Raw genomic sequence first — 22,196 nt, 5'->3', positions numbered from 1 at the left:
TTGAAGTCATAATCACAGGGGTGAAAAGTTCCACTCCCAGTTTTAAGGAACTTCAGCTTTACAGTTAAATCCCAAGCTTTTCAGCAGGGCTAAAAAGAGCAGTACAGCTAAGCTGAGAGTGTTATGACACACAGGAATACAGGTTCGAAAGGAACCATCTGGTTCATTCTGTTCACTTGAACTGCAATAGATTTTTAGTCCTGAAAGGTCAACGCTACATCCATATGTACAAACTGGAACACTACCAACTCACTACAACAAATTAAAACCCTTTATAAATATTAGAAGTTACTTAAAAAAACCCATAATAGTAGGGTGTCAAAGGAAATAACACACAGAGAACTGTGCACAAGCAAGCAGAAGAGATTGCCAATGTCCTGTATTTCTGAAGTGACCTTTTAAGTATTTTATACTTAATTCAGAATTCTAAATAAGGCTAAGAACTATTTTAAATAATTATGTTTCAATTATATAAGACAATGGTGACAAAGTTAAAACTTAGATCTGATCCAGTAACTGTCACTAGGTCTGCTAGTGTGGAGGAGGTGATAAATATCCACTTTCAGCTCTGAATTTCTTGTCTTTTCTCTGTGTTGAATCCTCTTCTACATTAAAAAAAAAAAAAAAAAAAATTTTCCCAGTTTTCATCTTCTCTGTTCTGCCTACAGCCACCCCACCTCTGTGCTTCCCATCTGTCTACTCCTTTCTTGCTGTTCTTCAACTGAATAACTCCCAGAAGATCTCTCTTGGCTCTGCTTACCAGCCTAACTTGGTCAGCCCTACCACTACAGCAGGCTAGAAAGTTGCAGGTAACCCAGATGCTCGGTTTCCACCACTCTGGCAAGCAGTTTTGCTACAGCTTTCTTACCTGAATCTGTATCCAGTTTCTGATGACAGGCTTTAGGTACACCTCTTGGGAGTATTAATGAGTTATTTCCTTCTAACCAATTCAGCATTTAGTACTGTCAAACAAAAAAATCCAGTACATACTTCAAACACAAATTTTAAGGAAGAACCTCCCTTACTCTCCCATCTTGCTCTGTTCAACATTTTATTATTTTAATGCTTAGCGATCTTATCTCTGAGGCCTAAGGGCATTCTCCCTGCTCAGCATCTCTATCCATGCTTACAAAAATGCAGACAGACAACAATTATGACATAATGTATTTCCAATTCAACACAGTAAGGAAAACATTTAACTCTGACTATAACAATTCATGCAATTTGTCAGTTACAAACTAAGGGGTAAGTAAAAGTAGCTATCACAATGGCTGGTGGTTCATTTTCTGTACTGTATCTTGAATGATGCAGCTAGGCAGGATAATGTATATTCCCAAATACTTACAAGTCCCGTAACAGGTCAGTTTCTATGTGTATTCTTTCAACTGACAAATTCAGTTCTAAACAGTAAATTAATAAATTCCTTTTAGCAAAGGCAAAAATGAATTAGTCCAAAGAAACTAAGTACACAAAGATACTCCAGTCACCACATTTACCTAATATACAGCAAACCTGGGAAAAATGGGACAAGAGTAACAAGCTGACAAAGATGTTGCCAAGGTAGATGTTGCAACACTCAGCATTAAAGCGTATGTCGCTTGAAATCGAAAATAAATCCAGAGCTAGCTACTGCTGTGACTCATTCACTGTACTGAATCACAGAAAGGTGGAAGGTCATCAAGTGTATTTTATATACTTGATATATAAAAGTTCACCTTAGACCATTTGGGGACACAGCTAAACTGCAATTCCCACACTAACTTACCCTTACTAAAGGAAAACCTTTTCTTCATTTGTAACGCAACTTCTTGCTGCAACTAAAACTATTATTGTTTCACAGCTATCAAGAATAGCAAAACCCCCCCAGTTTATCCTTGTCACAATTTCCTTTAACCACAGTGGCAGAAACAGTTGTTCCTTACACATTAGTTTTGTGCCATTGATTATTCCCAACAAAATAACTAATTGCACTTGACCCTATTGAATTGCATCATCTTTCTGATCATGTTATTTGGAACTCTAATATTGCCCTCGAACACAGAGACAGACAGTCCCCTTCCTAGTCACTTGTCTACTGAAATTACCAAATCATACTTTATGCTCCATAATATAAACATATATAAACAAACTGGTCTCCAATCACTGCAAAACCCCACTAATAGGAAGCCATGCATGAGGGCTCTCCCAGCACAACTTGCAGCTTTTTGATGCCCATCATGCAGCAGTTTTATTTAGATCCTGAATGCTTCTCCTTGTCATCAGTGAGAAACTCTGCTGAAGTCAGGACATCTGCTGTTTCTTCCTTACTCATAGTATGTTATCCTGTTGAAGAAAGACATTAGATGCATCTAAGATCATTCAATCTCTTAAAATCCATGTTGGCTCTAACACATCAAGATGTGGGTGGGGGATCTGAAGGAGAGCTAGGTTCCCCAGAGTGGCAATTAAAAAACAAAATCCACCTATTCAATAGAGCTAGCCTACAGAGAATTGTAAGCACAGATCACACCTCTAACCTTTCCTCATGAACATAGGTACCAAACACCTGGGTATTCCAAAACTGACTGAATAGCCCTAGAACAGGATTGACCTACAAATTAAGATGACCTAAAAAACCACAACTGACTGCCAAAGGAAGAAAAGTTGAGCTTTGCTTCAAAAGGTTACTCATTTGAACATTTCTTTAAAAGATGGGAGACATAGATTCAGTTTCCTCTGCAACCTGAGAGGACCGAAACCTGCAATCCTTACATCTGAAGAGTATCCCAACCACAAGTTTAGGGAACAGTCTAGGTGAATCAATTTTTAAAACCTTCCTTGACGCTCTGTATATGGAGAGAATGACAAGCAGAACACTCAGCTAGAAATAAAGTCTTCTGTTTCATCTCTCTGCCCTCAGTATGTGCGTGCAATTACTCAGCAGCTTATATTTTAACATAAGCATTTGTATGTATGCATACAAATAACATTTTGTTTGGTAACATTCAATTGATGTACATTTTGTGCACAGGTGTGTTATGTCTTATACAAGTAGTAGAGTGTCTGGGGTTTACTTCCTATGTTTTGTAAGTTTTAACATAGTTTTCAGTGAAGAAAAAAATTTAAAGATTCCATGAAACCTAATCTTCCATTTAGTCCAAAAATAACTGCAATCTTCTGAGATTCATAGAGCACTTCTTCCTCTGACCACTAGTTGTACCTCCAGTAAGATGCACACACTCAAAGGAACAAGTGATATACCTAAAAAACTAAGTGACTATATCACCCCAGGATACCAGATACTCACACACACTCAGCTGGCAGACAGAGTAAGGGATTTCTGCCTTTCTTCTGGTTTCTGAAAGCTACCTGAAGGAAGGGCTGAAAACCTAAAACTTCACTGAATGCCTACCTCCAGGCACCTGAATTCCTCCCTAAGTTTGAACACAGGAATAAACGACAGGGAAATCAGGATCACAAACTGCTTTCCAACTGTACTGAGATGTAATCTCAAATTATGGTGAATTTCACTACAACGAACAAAGTATTCAAAGTATTAAAAAAAAAAGTTTGCCAAAACCCTATATATCATAGTTAGCCACAAGTTACCCAATTAATGGGTTTAATTTATACACTTAAAACCATATTAATTGGACTATTATTTTTATTAGAAAGGGTAAAAATGTAAAGCAAACTATCATACAGCTACCACCTACCCTGTTCCTGAAACCCAGACTCTCACAAGTGCTGGTTTGACCTTGGAGATGCTCAATTTCATCTGAACACATCAGCAACAAAAAGGTAATTTCTCTCTGTTCCCCATGATGTCTCACAAAACATGCTTGTATACATCCTTTTCTCCTTCAAACCCAATATTCCCATCTTCACCCCTTTTAAAGTCAGGAGACTGACACATAGCACCACTGTTCTGTTCAATGAACTGAAAATATTCTGGCTGAAAGTTGTGTATCTAACCACCCAATGAGCTGGTAGCAGAGGCAAATGTGAAAAGAAGAGGAAAACGTATTTGCTTCAAACAAAGCGTTCAGCACATTAAAGTGAAATACAATGTCAAGTTCATCCCTCCAAGAAAGATCTTAACCTCAATAAGCAAAGACTGTTACCAAATATTCTATTTGTTCATACTCTGCAGCTATGCTGTGAGATAAAACCTGGGTTGTGTTTTTTAATGAGACCACCTGTTCAGTTCATTATATGGTATAAATATTGAGTGTGTGGCTTCTCAAGATTAAAGATATAAGCACCATAATTCTCTGATTACATTATTAAGATTTGAGTCACCCAGCTCCTTATGGCCACAGGTAACATGTAATCAGTTAATCAAAGGTAAACCTAAACAGGTAACTGGAAGTCAAAATCGTTAATCTTACCTGACAGGCAGATGTATGTTAAATATTCACCCTGACCCCCAGTAGCTAGGAAAGGAATCTTTTTTTTTGTTCTTCTTTTCACTTGGACAGCTCCCAGCATCCTTTCATCATGTGGGGCAAAAATTTCTTTGCTGATTGCAGATTTGGCATTCATTGTAGATCACAGATATAGCAGACTGATGCTCTCTAAAAATAAAAACATACATTTAAAAAATATTAGAAACTCCCAAGATATGTTAAAGTCCAGATAATTTTCATGGGCATTAACAGCTCTGACCTTCAAATAAAGTTTTTTTTTTATTATTCAAAGAACTTAGAAGATAACTTCATGCACTTAGAGGCAGAATTTTTGAAGTATCCAAGAGTCTTCACTGAAGTTGTTCTCCACGCTGCTTAAATTCTCTTAAACTAGCTTAGCTTATTTTGGGCAGAAGCTGTCCACACTAGCACTTCAGTATGATGCAAAATCATCTCAGAGTTACAGAGACACCCTGTAACTTCATGCTGTGTAAAAGCTTCATTAATTCCATCTCTGGTAACTGGAGGGAAACTCATCTGTCCAACATCGACAGGGAAAGCACTGCAAGGGCGCAGGAAAGGAACAGTGTGGTTGTGCTCGCAGACAAGTCACATTCACAGAAGATACAGGAAGCTTCAGACTCATAACACTGTTCCTGTAGCAACACTGCTCTTGGTGACAGAAGTTGATTAAGGAGCTCCTGCACCTCTCACAGCTTTAGGATTCATCCCCTCAACTCCTCTGTAATTACTAACTGAGCAATTGCACAGGTAAAGGCATCAGAGAAACCAGAGGGGTTAACACAGACAAAACCACACCTCTGTCTTTCTGCTAAGCAATTTTGACCCTGGTCAGTTCCTCAATGTGTTTCATAAGAAAACAGCACAGTCGGCTTTAGAGAGACATCTGGAGAGGAAAAAAAGGAAAAAAAAAAATGTAGAGAACAGGGAGGGAGAAGGAGGGAAGCTGCTTGTTCAGGCACGTCCAGCAAAAGAAAGGTCAATCTGACCACATTATGGAGGAGCCTACCTAAAGCAGAGAGCCCAGTTACAGAGGAGACATCACCATGCTCTTCATGTAGACAGCACCACAGCTGTAACTGCAATTAGTTCTGCAGTTAAATCTATTAATAAATACACTATTGCACTGATACAGACTGCAAAATGTCCCTTTTAATTGTCCAAATATAATGACTCCAAACCACGTACATTAAATTTCTGTATTATTTAGGCTTTCAAGCCCAGAGATCTTTTTGACATCTTTAGCTTACTTAGAATAAGATCATCTTCAGGTCTCAACTACTGAAGCCAGAAATTTGGTATTTGCCACAAAGTAACTATCAGAAAACAGATAAATTCCAGTCAAATTAGATTTTGAAGCCAAGAGAGTCATGAATCCACCATTTTTAGTTTGCGTGCTACCAGCAAAGAAATTGTCTAATTTTCAGTCTCCACATTTTGTTGGCACCTATTTCTGATATGCCCACATCTTAAAAAAAAAAAAAAGAGCTGTATTCATGGAGGCGTGAGAGAGCAAAACAGTCCAAATCAAATTCAACACCTACTGTTTTGCAATGCAAACAGAATCTTCTGCCAAAATAGTCTGTAACAGTATACCTCAGTTAACCAATATAGAGGGATTCAAATTCTGACAAGTTCTAGCATGAAGTCATTTTACCCACACCTTTACAAAAATCAACTGCATTTAAAAAATGGTCCCATCAAAAGAAAAATCCACACCCATTTCAAAGGAAGAAATAAGGCAGCGCTCCTGAAAAGATGTGATTTCATAACACTTGCCATGTAAGTTACTTATCCTTTAACAACAAATACATCAACACGAAAACAGGATCAAAAGAATAAATTTACCTGCTAGTTATTTAGAAAAGGTGGTTTCCACATTCATTATACCACACTTTCCTCCTCTTCCATGTTTTGAAAATATTTGCAGTACAGGTTATACCAGCATGTAAGCTGTTGGCACATTACAACTACTTTTGGGGGTTTGGGTGGTTTGTTTTTTTTTTTGTGGGTTGTTGTTTTTTTGGGGTTTTTTTTTTTTTGTTGTTGTTGTTATTTTGGGGTTGGGTTTTTTTTAATTTGATATTCAAGGCCACTGTCAATGACTATAGGTTTAATCATAAGGACCTCCTTTTGAATGGAAGAGACCAATCATCTTTGAAAAAAAAACTTCATTCTCAGATTTTCGCATGCTTAAGGAATTTTCAATAAATAACTTATTGGGAAAACACATACTGTCAGGTAAAAATATACTCAAATTATATCCAACTAGAAAGTGTTCTCCAGCTTACAGTGATCTGACGCTGTTACTTCTGCAACTGGGTTGTGGAATAGATGTTCTCAGGTATTTTCTCGAGGTTCACACACTGCAAAATAAAATGTGATTTCAAAGATATACTCAGTGATGTAAAGGCTTCCTGGTTTAAGAGAAGATGCATGTTTTCCTTACATATAGTTGTTTGTAGCAGGAAATGATATTGGTTTATAGCTTCAAAACTTTCATATGGTACTTCAAGATTTACAGATACTACAATCAGTAGGTCTCATTGTATATAGCTGCATTTGACAAGACCCTGCTGAACAGGAGGAAAGCCAAGAGACATTTTCTAAATCCTGTTTCACAGATTTCCCAAATCTTTTTGCTTCATACGTGCACCACAGTTTACAGCATGAAACAAGAATGACTGCCACATATGCAATAACCTCAAATACATGCAAAACCTAGGAGATTTAATTAACATACCTATGTATACACACATCCCTATCTCTTAATGCAAATGCTTTTATGCACAACCAGCATACAGATCTAACCGGAAATAAAGCCCAGCTCAACACAGCACCCCAAGACAGATTAAAACTCCTATTTCAGTAGAGACACAGAAGACATGACATAGAACAATCAAATCTTGCAATTTATTGCTGCATGCTGCTATTTGCTTTGTGATTCAGCTGGTTTTATATACACCCACCAAAAGTTGCACACAGAGATGCAACAGACACCAAACATTGTAGGTGAAACCTCCAACTAAAGTGTGCACTCACTGCCTCACAGGCTGTGATCCGTCTGTTCCCAACACTTAGTTTACAACAGCCTCAGATGTCAGAATTAAGCAATTAATCTAATGCAGTGTACTTGACATGATTGCTCAATCTAATGTGGAAACTGACACTAGCCTGTTTACTTAAACACAAAACACAAAAGCCTGTTTACTTAAAAAAAGAAAACAACTAACTTGCCTGTGTGCAAACAGACCTCTGAGATTGAGCTGTCAGTATAGTTTGGATTGTTTTTCATAGATCAAAAAGTCAGCAGCTGGATTTAAATAAGCAGCCTTCTCTATATTTACTGGTGGATCTATGCAAAAGACCTTTGCTTTGTTGTAAGCAAAACATTCCAGTGTTCCTCTCATTCAAAAGCAGACATAATGCAATCTTTTTGTTAGTTTTACTAAAAAAAAAAAAAAAAAAAAAAACCACACACACCAAAAAACCCCAACCAAACAAAAAGATCAAAGGAAAAAAAACAAAACCACCAAAAACCAAACCCCACAATAAAAACAAACAAAAAAAAAAAACCACCCCCAAAAAAGCCATATGGAAGGGTTGCTCAAGGAACATCAATAAGCCTCAATTTTCCCCATTCTCCAATAAAAACACCTCTTCTCATAAGAAAGGTGCTGGCTGTGCATGTACGACTCCATGTAGTACACGCAGATTTCTTTACACGGTAATGTTTGTTCTTGGCACACATTCCGGTACGAATTCAAACCCTCAGCAGTTTCCATTCATGGCCCATGTGGACTCACACACTCGAATGAAAACAGCTTACCCCATGATGAAACACTAAATGCCTTAAAGAAGAAACTTTTATCGGAGGATATCCGAGCACAGTGAGACAGTGCATTACCGTCCACAACATTTACCCCTCTGAGGCAAGGAGGATTTAAATGTTTCAGTAAAGGTAAGAGTCTTTAAAGAGAGCTCACATTTCCTGCCTTACACGCTTTCCTTGTTCCACATACCTAATTCCGCTTAAATTATTGTAATGATGCTTTTGGTTGAACAAATAAAATTCCATTTTCCTCCTGTGGTTTTTCACTCCAGCCATCACAGCACTACGGAAGAGAACATCAGCGTTTACACTCTGCCCCCAGGCCCAACAGAAATGCCTGAGAGGAAGATTCCCGTGTGGATTTGAACTAGTGCCTGCAATGCACTGCCCATCTGCATCTCCTCAAATCTTTCTCTACTGCAGTTCTTCTCCACAACATTTCTATAATTAAATAGCTCCTCCTAGGAACAGCTGACCATTCCTCTATAAGTGTGTGAGGGGACAGAAAGTAAAGGTAATGTCTCTGGAAAAAAAAAAAAAATTGAATAATCAGAAATACTTCAGCTGATGCCTTCACAGATCCCACATGCTCAGTAACAAAAAAACCTGGACTGTTTTGTGGTCAGCCAGAATCTCAGGCTATTTTTGGGCAGCCAGCCAGCAAGCGGCTGACTTATCTTTACATCCAGATGTTTTATGGGACTATGCAAGTGGAAAAAGGAGATTGACAGTATCTTTGTTGAAGTATTAGTATGCAGAAGGAACTGGGGAACTAATCCTCAACATTCAGAATTTAAGTAGCAGTAAATTAGCAAAGAGAAATGAAATAAGAAACAAGAGAAGGAAGGGCAAGTAATGTTGTTTTTTAATTACCAAAAAAAAAAAAAAAAGGAAGTTCAGTATGTTAGGTCTTGCTGTTTTCAAGAATCTTTAGTTTAATCACAAACAGGGATGGGTTTGCAGGACAGGCTAATCACTGAAATGCTGCCTGCAGTGTGAAATCATCTGAGCAACCAACTATTGCTGGGCTACACTGACAGCTCTAGCAAGCACTCAAATCTGCTTTTAATAAAGCTACCATCCTGACAGAGGACATCTACTTCAGGAAATCATTGCAAGACATCATTATTAAAAAGCCAGTTTCTGCTATTCTGATAATTGTCTGGTTTTTACTTGCTGGAAGCGTTGAGGCTACATATTTCATCATTATTGTTCATCGCAATTCTGTATTTGTTGTAGTCTCAAATAAATAGCCAGTACAACTTTGGAGAAGCACAAAATCATTGCTAACCCAAGGCATATTTCTAGATCCTTGAAGAACAAACATTAGAACAATTTCTAAAGTTGGTTTACAATATGCTTATTAAGCTTTATGCTATCTTGAAGAAATAACAGCAAGTTTAATTACCTCTGCAAACAAGGATTAAACCAGTAGATCAACCTTACTCTAAAACAGACAAGATAAAAATCTTTAAAAGGCTTGAAAATAACAAGATGATCAAAGTACATTTTGTCATCCTTCTCTAACTTCCCAACATTGAAAATTATTGTCTTAAGAAGTCAGCTTAATTGTTATGACCTTTTAGATATGTTTAGATATTAAGGCCAGTTATTACATCTGCCCTTAGACTTTTATTTTCAGGCTGAAATATTTCAGTTTCTTCTGTCATTCCACAGAATTCTTGCTCCAGACACTGCACCTCTCTAGACTCTTTCCCATTGGCCTATATCTTTTTTGAAATGCAACCCTCAAATCTGGACTCACAGCTTCATTTACGGCACCAGAGTCAACTGGAAGAACTACTTGATGGGTCACTAGAATAGGCTCCGCAGGGAAGTGGTCATGGCACCAAGCCTGTCAGAATTCAAGAGGCACCTGGACAATGCTTCTTAGTCATGTGTCTCAGCACACCACACAACTGTGCGTCAGCACATGGGAAGGAAAGCTGGGATAAGATTAGGGCTGCCTTGGGCAGCAGTATACCAAATGTATCAGTTTACAAGGATCATGAAAATGCAGTTTAAAGACAGAACCTGAGACACCAGAAGCTTTCATCAACTAGTGAAATTGGTTCATTGAAGACAGGGCACAGAGCCAATTTAGGCAAAATTTCTCAAAATCAAAACTTGCAACAAAGCAGCAAGCTGAATAAAAAGTGATAAAACAAGGGAATTCATATGGGGCTTCTTGATAAAAACAAACGTGTCTCAAGATACAAGCAGACTTCTTGGTATACTGACTTCATTATTTTGGGGGTTAAACAGAGGCATAAGCAAAAAAGCGGGTTGGAAGTTAGGCTCTGATAGACTGCTGTGTTATTTCTGTGCTAAATCAGAACTTCGTGAATATACAAAAATATTATGCAGTGCTAATACTGCACTATGTACTACATAACTAGAACAGACCAAGTCATTGTAGCTATTCCAGTAAGACATCTCACAGGAGCCTGATTTTGCCTTCTTAGCAAATAAAATCACATATGTTCAATAAGGGCAAATTCTGCAAGTACCAAGTATTTATCACTAAAAAAACAGATGTTAAATGGATTTATAATTCAGTGTACAGGTTGCCAGAGAGATAGGCTATTACTACAGTATTAGGTGAAGGTGTTTTAAAGAAAAAACAGAACAAAACCACAACAACATTCCCCAACTATTTCAGCTAACAGCTTGCACACAGTATTCTTGCCACTGGCTTACTCCAACTAGTATGCTTCAGTATACTCTTAAATCATGTTTTGCAAATCCTCACAGTTCTATTTCCATTCCTCCTCAGTGGTACAAACTGCAAATTTCTGCACATTACAGTCATCTATTAAATAGAATATTGCAAAAGAGAAGGATGGAATAAAGTCAGGTCTCTCAGGCTGAAGATTTTGAATTTTCTGAACTGTAACCTGCAACGCCCACATCTGGGTTAAAAAAGGGGGAGGGGGAGATAAACTCATTATTATTATGTTCCTTTATATTACTTTAATGCTGGGGAAGAGTACAAAAGCAGAGTAATACAATAGGATAAGACATAATATCAAAGGATTAAAGCTTTCTATTTGTTATATTTCATCCATCCAAGGTAAATCTACTTTCTCTGGTAAGCATAAATATTTTTTCCAATCGCTCCAAATGTGTGAGCAAAATTACTTACTAGCAAAAAGCATAATTCTTATTCTAACGGAATGTATCAGGTTCTGGGGATATCGGAATCTTTGTAAGGGCAGAGAGACCTCTGTAAAGTACTATACCAACATTTTACTTGAGGGGAAAACAAGAACTGTGCAGAAGTAGTAAACCATCTGTTGGCAGTGTCCTGATATTTTCTAGCAGTTAACTAAATAAAGTTTTCTTTCTGGCAAGTAACACAAGCTGAACACATTTCTGACATGCTGCATACTTCTCCCTGGAATCCTCCAACTGTTGTTAAGTATCACCCATTCCAAAACAGGTGATCCCAGTAAATCTTGCAAAATTGCACAGCCCTGCACACTAAAGAGATTACAAAAAAACCAGCCTGCTCCAGTGTTTTGTTCAACGGATGTTATCATCTTGGGAATTATTTTCAATGCCACCCATGGCTTTTATCCCCCACTATGCTTGATTGCTTAGCTCCACACTCCTGACAGACTGTGTATGTTTGAATACTTTTTCTTTCTTTTTTTTCTTTAAATGAATGGCTTTTTGTTTAGTCTGACAGAAATCTGGGAAAAGCTAGAAGGGAAACTACTGGCTTTTTTCTCTCCCTTGATGATTTCATAGTGATTTGCAATCAGTGATCAGTGGTAGAAGTATTCTAATTTAACAACTTTAACAACTAGAAATTTTCCATTAAACATGGAGGTGGTGGGGAGAAATCATCTTGCCAAGTGGTAGCCTGTTGGGAATGAGATATTCTTCTTTTACAGTTAAAAAAAAGATACCACTTTCCAGTCTGCACTCCTGTCAGGGACTAAGTAGTGACTTCTTGAAGATGTGAAAGCTTTCATCAGGTTTATGAATCTGGACAAACCAGCAAGTTTTAGATTAAAATCCCTTACAGATCAATATAGTATTAATCAAGGTAAAACCAGCGAGGTGGCTGGTGACAGCCAACATGGCTTCACTAAGGGCAAATCATGCCTGACCAATTTGGTGGCCTTCTCTGATGGGGCTACAGAACTGACGGACGGGGCAGAGCAGCTGACATCATCTACCTGGACTTGTGCAAAGCGTTTGACACTGTCCCAATGGGTGGACCACTCAGTGGATAAAGAACTGGCTTGATGGCCACACGCAAAGAGTTGCGGTCAACAGCTCAATGTCCAGTTAGAAAACAGTAAAGAGTGGTGTCCCTCAGGGGTCGGTGTTGGGACCAATCCTGTTCAACATCTTTGTCGGTGACATGGACCGTGGGATTGAGTGTGCCCTCAACAAGTTTGTTGATGACACCAAGCTGTGTGGTTTGGTTGATATAGTGGAGAGAACGGATGCCATCCAGAGGGACCTGGACGTGCTTGTGAGGTGGGCCAATGCCAACCTCAAGAAGTTCAACCAAGCAAAGTGCAAGGTCCTACACCTGGGTTGGGGCAATCCCAAGCACAGCTACAGGTTGGGTGGAGAAGAGATTCGGAGCAGCCCTGCAGAGAAGGACTTGGGGGTGTTGGTTGATGCGAAATTGAACATGAGCCGGCTTCAGCGTGTGCTCGCAGCCCAGAAACCAACTGTATGCTGGGCTGCATCAAAAGAAGCATGACCAGCAGGTCAAAGGAGGTGATCCTGCCCCTCTACTCTGCTCTCATGAGAGCTCACTTTGAGTATTGCGTACCGTTCTGGTGTTCTCAACATAAGGAGGACAAGGCGCTGTTGGAGCAGCGTTGTTCTGAGTTACCGGCTGGGCTTAAACCATGACAAACATCCTTCTTCAGTTCTTTTTGTTACTTGCTTTTACATTTTCCCAAAAAGAGAGAGTTATTGGAATACCTTTCGCTTAATCTTTTCACCTTGAATAATTACATATGTTTTGGACACCTGAACTGAGACAATACAACATAATGCATGAAGAGGTGCAGCAAACAGTAGCAGCTGAGCTCGTGTAAGAAACATCCTATCCAAGGAGGAGGACAGGACAGGACGATACAATACAGAACTCTGCAACATCCATTTCATAAATTTAGGAGTCATTCTACACTGCTTGCACACAGAACTTCCATTTATAACTCTGAGACAGCTACCCTTGGACAATTTCATGTGTCAAAGTAGGACGGCTCAAAAAAACCCCAAAACAAAAAAAAAGAACATACCATAAAAAACAAACCAGGCAATACACATCTCCCATTAGACTGACCCCAGAAGATAACCAGCTCAATCAAGTGTCACGTATCCTTCCAATCTTAATCTCACTCACAACTTTACTGTGAATCGTTTACATTGTCTCTAAACAGTGGCCACAGCTATGAACCCTGAAATAACATTATCTCTCAATCTATCTTCACAGGCTTACACAAAAATAATTACAGCACTAAAAACACACTGAATTTAGAAATACACATTTTCAAATGGAGTAAGAATTTCAATTTCCCCCTGTCAAATTCAAAAGTACAGTAATTGCCAATGTCCACAGCAACATATCCTCTGCAACAATTCTATGCCAAAATCAAATTAATATATCCCACATTTGGTGCTGAACTGTAAACACAGACAGTACAAACAAAATGACGTCTCCTACCTTCTAACTGTTTACTGCCAGAAAACATCTCAAAAAATACAAAAAGGTATTTTACATGGCAACACCCTTAGATAAAATGGCATCCAACTGAAAGAATAAGCGTATATCCCACATAGTCTTATGATTTTTATCTCATAAAAACTTCCTGTGAGGGCAACAGGAAGAAATAGATTGCATCCTTAACTAAGACATCTGAATACAACATGAAGAGAAAACAACTTCCAGCCCCACGCAGTAGTGTCCAGCCTGGAAAAGGAATCCATGTAGAAACATACATGTTTCTCCCAAATACAATGTTCTTTTTCCAGCACAAACAGCCTCATGAAAATCCTCCACTTACACAAACCCAATCCCCAGTATGCAATAGTAGGGACCGATACAACTGGACGGAAATATCCAGTTACAGGTAGGAAAACTGTTTCACCATAAATCAAGCTAGTCCTGTCCTCAGCCAAAAGCAGCTTTTCAGCACCAGCTTATAGCAGTTTAACTGTGGGATGTTACCAAATAAAGTGGTCAACATCCTTCATCTTCCAGTTTTTTGACGATTCATAAGAATACTAATCCTATACTAAAATTTGCAGCTGCATATCATTAGTATCAACGCAGCGAGACTGGTGTGAATATGCACTACTTTTGACAATAATCTACAGTTCAGAGTGTTAATTTGTTCTTGAAACATTGCTGTCATCTCCACAGATGCCTTTAGAAACAAGCCTAGAAACAACATTCTTAAACTTGATTATTCTTGAATCCTAAACTGATGACTTGGAGACAATGATGTGATGTGAGATTTCTGTAATGTGTCAGAGAGAAAAGCTCAAGTTCAAGGTGATTATGCTAACCCAAATTCATACATTTCTGCCCACAAAATAATTGCTGTTTTCACCTTATAAGCTACAGCACCACATGTGGAGAATAGTTATACTATAGTCTTGTTAAACAGTATTTTGAAACCTACTACATCTCCTACAAAAATTACCAAGAATGAAGTATTGAAAGTCACCTCAATTTCTTCTTGTAAATAAATCATGACTCAACTAGATAATAAACAGTTCACAAATAAAACCTCAGAAAAACCAAGTGCAGAAGAGAACAGCTTCATTTTCAACAACCATCTGCTGTCTACTAACACCGTAATACTACCTTTCAAGTAGTTTGTGTTTATAATCTGCTTTTCTTTGAAAAGTTTCTGTGCTACTTTTTGCCAGTCACTCAAAGCTTTTACCTCAGTGATGGTATTTACCCATATATAAATTTAGGCCAAAAGTGACTTGGCAACAACAATGCTGTTTCTCACCACTCTCTCCACATTTTTCATTCTTCCCATTGCATTCAGATTCTTAGTTTTACTAGTATAGAAAATTTAATGGGGAAGAAAAGGAAACTGCTCTCCTGGAAGAGTTGCTAGTATCATAACAGCTCAAAAGTAGAAGGCCACGCGCAAGTGTAAAAAGAAGGTAAATTTTACTGACTTCACAATATAATTTTTCTTTTTGGAAAGCACAGTGAAAACCCTTAAGTCTTCTGGTGATCTCATTGTGCTGAGACCAGCACAGTTCCCAAATCCATGACTCATTCCTATCCCAGCAAAAAAATTGCTGGGGAGACAGATGTTTTGTTTATGATAAATTAATTCTTCAGCATGTCTCAGTCATAAAAATACCAGGCTTCACTTTGCATGCAGAAGATAAAGCATGACAGTCATATTCTTGCCTTACTCTTTTCTAAATACTATTGTGTTAAAACTGAAACAGTGGTAGATGTTCTCAACACCTGAACAACTTGATTAGGAAAAAGAAAAACACCAATAAAGATTTGATTTCCCAGTTATGATGTGTAAACATGTCTAACTTCTAAATATTCACAGTTCTGGCTTTAAAGCTTACTTCCATAGGTCTTATGTAGCAAAAACTATTAGCATTAATTCCTTGTGAAATAAAATTAAACTTAGGCCCACGTACAGTTTATTAATAGATAATGAAATTGAAAGAAGTAACTTTCAGCATTGTTCAGTTTGACATCAAACCTCAAAAGAGTATTTTCATTTAGACAGTTTTGTTAGTTAACTAATTTTTTAAGTCTTTCTCACTACACACTCAGACAGCACCAGTGGAGTAAGGCTAACTTAAGAGAAGTAGCTGCTACATGATGGTTGCCTCTTCTCCATATAAATAAAATATTTTTGTCTACCCCTAAAATGCACAGAATCACAGTATCAGCCAGTTCAACAGAGATAAATTTACTTATGATGCACAGCTGCATTCTTCTGCACTCTGTCATCACCATATCCTCCTTTGCACATGGCTCATTGTTTTCTAACATAATACTTCCTCCTTCCTATCCGGTTTCTTTTGTAACACTACACTAAGGTGTATCTAATTTGCATTCCAGTGAAGAAAACCTGGCACTTAAAGACATTAATGGAAGCTAAGTACCCATACCTTAATAAAATCCTAGAAAACCAGCTCCAAAAACACTGTCAGAACACACACCCTCCACTACAAATTATTCTATTTATACTCAAATATACTGCATTTCACTCACACTTAATGGGCTCTCTGGTCTTTACTAAATGTCCTAGACACTGTTCACTACCACAGAAGACCTTTTTCACAGCTTTCATACCAAATGTAAGGAGAGACATGCATCCATGCAGCTGAAATGTTAACAATCTGGAAAAACCCTACAGCAGTTACCCAACAAATGTATGCCTTTCCTCATCTGACCTACAGATATGGCCCAGACTAAGACTATTAGGTCTAAGAAACTGATTAACTTCAGCTGGTGATATAAGAGTTAGTACCACTGTATGATGGATGTAACCAGTTCCTTAGTAAACTTTATTTTGATATGAAAAGCCCCCCAAAACACTATAATCACCACTTCCCTACCATCCCTGATTTTCTACTTTTGCAGCAAAGCAATCAACATGGAACTGTTAAATTCAGGTCTGTTAAGGGCATTGTTAGCCATCTGACAGATACAAAAGTTCAGAAGATAAGTGCTAGAGGTCACTTGTATCACACCAAATTCAATACACCAATCCGTCCATCAGCTGGTCACTGTCTAATAGCCAGAGAACTGCTGGGTTTAGAGAAGTGATTTTGTCCCACTCCCACTGCATTCTTCCCAATAAGTTTGAGATTAATCTAGTTTCAGAGCTATGGAAAGCAGTATTAGAATTACCCCACTTTTTGTCTACCTTCTATCTTAAATAATGTAAATTGGCAAGCAAATTTCTCCCAACTGGAACAGGTGGTTGTGGTGTATCAGAGAAAATACTCTCACAAAATCATCTGCTTTACATAGCACCCATAATAACATAAATATATAGCACTACTAACTTCATTTATTTATGTACAACCAACAGCAAAACCCAGGTCTCATTAAGCCACATAAAGTAAAATCAGTGTGGAAAAACTCAAAACTTTTTGTTGTTGCTGTAAGCCATACGAGCTTTGGCACATCGACTAGATGAACTAAGTTCTTCACACACTAATTCTTATTTACCATAAAGGGGAAAGAAAATACATAGATAGAGAAGGGAATAGTGAAAGTAATCCTCTCTTCTCAGTCAAGGTTTAAATGTAGACTGTAATTCTGCCAGAAGACATCTGGAAACAAGTGATGACAATCTGTTATTTCCACGACATTCAATGTGACCAAAAAATAAAACTGTACATTGAAAGCATCAGCAGGGCTACACAAATAGAAATATTAAAACTGTACAGCACCTCTTACTGTTGTAGAAAATAAATTTACAATAAGCATTCAAAGAAATAGCTAGTGATTTTTTTAAAAAAAGCTATGGTTTATAGTGTCAGAAAAGACTGTCAACACGTTCATGATCTTTCTGTGCTGGAAAATATCCTCAGTCCAGCCTTCTGCACATCTAAAAACCACAGGTGCTTCTGCTGTGTTTTACTCTTTTCCTGGGGAGGTGTGCGGGGAATTAAAAATGATCTTTAAATATGCATTTTAAACTGTTCTATTAGGTATTTTAATTTTACAGCTAAAACCTTGTATAGGTTTTATCAGGACCCTGACAGGCCTTAGCAGCCCTGCCTAGTTCCCCAGGGCTCTCGCCTCCCTGCCCGGCCCAGGACCACACGTCAGCCTCCCAGGACCATCAGCCCCTGATCCAGTGATGCTGTAGCAGGGCTGGTCTCCAGCTCCCCACATCACAGCCCAACCTCAGTCAGGTACCTGCGCAAGTTTAACCAATGCAAAAAACAAGGAAGAGTGACTCAAAACCATCAGCAACTGTTTGCGCAATGAACATCAATAACAGCTTGAGCAAACATGCTGAGCAGCAAGCAGGATCCAAAGCCCATACTGATATCACACAGTTATTGCAAGTCTTATTGTGACATGGAAAGGGAAAAACAAAGGAATCAAGCATACAAAACTGATTTTCACTTGCTTTCATAAAGTTTTAATATCGGACTGCAGATCACAAGAGACATTACTGTGGAAGCTACCAGTAAAGGACAGCCAACCTATGAGAGCAGAGAAGCACAAGGAAGGAAACCGTCAGAAACAAACACCTAACCATTGCTTGCACATGGTACTATCTCCAATTCAGCAGGAGTAGCCAGCCTGAGGTATTTTTCTTTTTCAGTGAAAAGGTAATTTTGCAAGAGGCTGCCCAGCAGAGCAGTGGGAAGACAGACAGCACACATCTGAAAGCTATACCAATAAATCAGAGACTTTATGCTTATTCATGGTTAGCAAGGGCAGCAGGGACTTCAGAACTGCAGATGGAGATCTTCAGAGGGAGGGCTGTGAAACTTCTGCAGAACAACAGCAGAAGCCTGATTCTTACTTTGACCTAGCAAGGCTATACCATCTCCCTTAGTCACTATGCCTCCTGTAGGCAAGAGCCTCAGTGCTCAGAGCCGAAGTGACTAACGATGTTCTTCGAAATGCTCACCAGCATCTCAAGAACATACTTCGTTCTTCTGACAAACACTGAGCTGATATTTAGTGGGAAAGAAAAATTATACAAGCAATTCAAGTCTAATAAGAGTACATTAAAAAACTGGTTCAGTGACATTAGCAAGAAATTCAAATTAAATAGAAAGCAAAGGGCCTGTCAAGTCTTTCCAGGTCTTCCACTCTAATTCAAGACAACAAGATAACCACTTTAACGACAGTATGAGAGTCCAACACATCATATAGGTGTCAATAAAAATTCCTTCTTATCCAAACACGACAGTGCATGCATAATAGAAGTAACTGCTCAGACTGCAAATGATCCTTATCAATATTTATCAACATCCTGGGGGCATAATCCCATTCTAGTGAGAAGATAAATGGACCAGGCCAGAAAGAAAAATTATATACAAAATGTTCCTGCTTCACAGTTCAAGATGGAGCTGCTGGAGCAAGTCCAGAGGAGGGCCATGAGGATGATAAGTGGGCTGGAGCACCTTCCGTATGAAGACAAGCTAAGAAAGTTGAGACTGTTCAGCCTGGAGAAGAGAAGGCTGCGTGGAGACCTCATAGCAGCCTTCCAGTATCTGAAGGGGGTCTATAAGGATGCCAGAGAGAGACCCTTCATCAGCAACTGTAGCAATAGGACAAGGAATAATGGGTTTAAACTTAAACAGGGGAAGTTTAGATTACATATAAGGAAGAAGTTCTTTACTGTGAGGGTGGTGAGGCACTGGAATGGGTTGCCCAAGGAAGTTGTGAATGCTCCATCCCTGGCGGTGTTCAAGGCCAGGTTGGACAGAGCCTTGGGCAACATGGTTTAGTGCAACGTGTCCTTGCCCATGGCAGGGGGGTTGGAACTAGGTGATCTTAAGGTCCTTTCTAACCCTAACTATTCTATGATTCTATGGTTCCCTTTCCATATGGGTCAGCAACAGGCAGTCTTCTGAATGTCAGGAAGACTCCTGTCTGTAAACTTGAATAAATTAAAAAAGAAATAAATCCTTTAACAGAAAGAATAAAAAGAGTTCAAATAGCTAGCATTGTTATTGTATAAGTGAAAAAGTGAAATGGACATTTTATCATATTTTTTAGCAATTTGTGTAGTTGTTTAGAAAGAGTTAAAACCGTTTCACGGATCACTAGTATGTGTAACTATTAGTAAGACATTGGCTACAAACCTTAACAGTTTAATTCTACCTGTCAAAATGCTGGCTATATATAAGAGACTGGAACTTCCCCCTGTACATTTATGAGAAATTTTGAGGTAATTTTGGTGCATTTCAAAGGTTTAATTATTTCCCACAGGTTTTCTCCATTTCTGGTCAGTGGATGTGTGAAACGAAGAGCATAACTGCTCACTGTAAACAAGCACCCACCTACCGATAAAACAAACTGATTCTTCTTAGCCTTCTCTGGTGCATAAGGCAACGTTTTCAGATTTGAAATAGAAAAGAGCAATAAAATATATATCAACTAGCACCACTGCCAGGAAAACTACCAGCTAAGAATTACCAATAGTAGGAGAACACCAAAAACAATGGATCAACTTATTTCTGAGGACAGGACTAGAGAATGGGGAAGTTCTCATTCTGAAAGAAGTTCAATCCGTATTGAAACTCAGACCTGGAAAGCATTTCAGAAGACTCAGACCCTCCTGGGGACAGCTCCAGCACACATTTAGAACTGGTATTTCTCTAAGCAGTTTTTAATGCCACCCCAAGGTAACCTCCTTCCAGAGGTATTTTTTTTCCCCAGGAGATGAAATCAGGAAGTGTCATTCCTAGATCTGTCTAAACCAAAGGAAACTCATCATGTCATGCATATAAGACATAAAAGGGAACAAGCTATTCCTTGGCTTGTTTTAATATCCTTTAATCCTAATTACTACTAATGTCATTTATACCACTCAAGCTTCAGCTGCTTCTGCATAATAGTTCAAACTCACCAACACCGCCAAGTGCATAAGTCTCTTAAAAAGTAGCAATAAAACCAATAAGCTGACTTTCTAAAACCAGAAACTATTGCCCATGTGTTGATGTAAAAAATTTGTTTGAACAGCATTAGAGGAAATATAGACCTCAACCTTGTAAACCCAAATATAAAACAAAACAAACAAAAAAAAGTAGTATTTAGTACTTGATAATCTTGTCCTCTAGCATTTGACAGATCAAAACGCTAAACATCTGTCCATCCAAAGGGCAACCATTTATTTGTACTACTTTCAGAACATACAGCTCATGTTCGACAAATACACGTGCTGTTTGCACCACACGATTACACCGCTCCGCCAAGCATTCCTGTGTTACATGAGCATTCTGTGTTACACACCAGGTCCGTGCCCGTGCTTGTGACTCATCAGCATGAGGTAATTGCAGTGCTTATGTATAGGATAAAGGTGCTCAACGGACTCATAGGTCACATGCATCCATGCTGGAATAGCTCAGCACTTTAGTAGCAAGTAGTAATGGTATGGTGTACCAACTATAAATGGCGGTGCTGACAAGTGTTATAAAACAAACTCCTTTCCAGCTGCTAGAGATCCCACAAACCCATGAAAAGCAATGCAAGGGGATTAATGCAATCTACAAGCAATTGGACAAAATTTGTGCCTATTTAAAAGGATCTGAAAACTTGTTCATACTGAAGTTGTCATTTTCACTTAACCAAAAATCCGCAATGAGAGCCACCAAGCTCCAAAAGGAGAAGGAGGTCAGAGAGATGGTTAGATCATATTCATAGAGAGAGGCTAGGTGAAGCATTAAATGAACCTGGTCACTCTCCAGTGATAGCTGAAATAAAATAAAAACTTAAGATTTCAACTCATACTGAATTTTTCCTTACGGTTAATAATTTCTTCAAACACAAATTATGTGCATTCCTTCAGTTCAAAGTTTCTGCCCTCTAGCAAGCAAGTTCCAGACAGAAACAGCCAGTTTTCCTTCTTTTCCAAAATAAGCCTTAGACTGAACACAATTTCTGGGATGATGAAACATGCTTACTAAGTAGAAAGGAGAAACAGCCATATAATAGTCCATGCAATGTAACTTCCTTGCAATTTCTTGTGAATTACTGAATACATGAACTAGTTATCTTGAAGAACAGCAAAGGAAATTCAATAAAAAGCATCCTTAAATTGTATGAAAATGCAAGGTGCCAGTTAACTTCTGGCACAGTCACACAAAACAAAAAGATCATGTATGAGCAGAGAGCACAGCTCCTCACCTCCTCCCTTAAGCCACAGCAGCAAAAGATATTATGAATGTCACTGAGAAAAAAAGAAAGTTTAATCTTTAATTAGTGGTAATTCTGTTCCAAG

General features: G+C 38.5%; 1 protein-coding gene across 3 annotated transcripts in view; it reads right to left on the bottom strand.

The window, feature by feature from the left end:
- Positions 1-22,196, bottom strand: part of STXBP6 (syntaxin binding protein 6) — a 114,728-nt gene that overhangs the window by 78,693 nt on the left and 13,839 nt on the right. For 2 of the 3 annotated variants that reach the window (XM_030484072.1, XM_030484073.1), the window contains exons 2-3: positions 6,701-6,775; positions 4,371-4,556 (exon numbers count right to left, since the gene is read on the bottom strand). In XM_030484072.1, the coding sequence (XP_030339932.1) occupies positions 4,371-4,524 (154 nt within the window). In that variant the 5' untranslated portion in view covers positions 4,525-4,556; positions 6,701-6,775. The remainder of the gene's footprint in view (positions 1-4,370; positions 4,557-6,700; positions 6,776-22,196) is intronic. The other variant, XM_030484075.1, reaches the window with a different exon arrangement.

The sequence above is a fragment of the Strigops habroptila genome, chromosome 4, assembly GCF_004027225.2.
Source record: "Strigops habroptila isolate Jane chromosome 4, bStrHab1.2.pri, whole genome shotgun sequence".
Classification (NCBI taxonomy): Eukaryota; Metazoa; Chordata; class Aves; order Psittaciformes; family Psittacidae; genus Strigops; species Strigops habroptila.
This window is presented reverse-complemented; position numbering and strand designations above follow the sequence as displayed.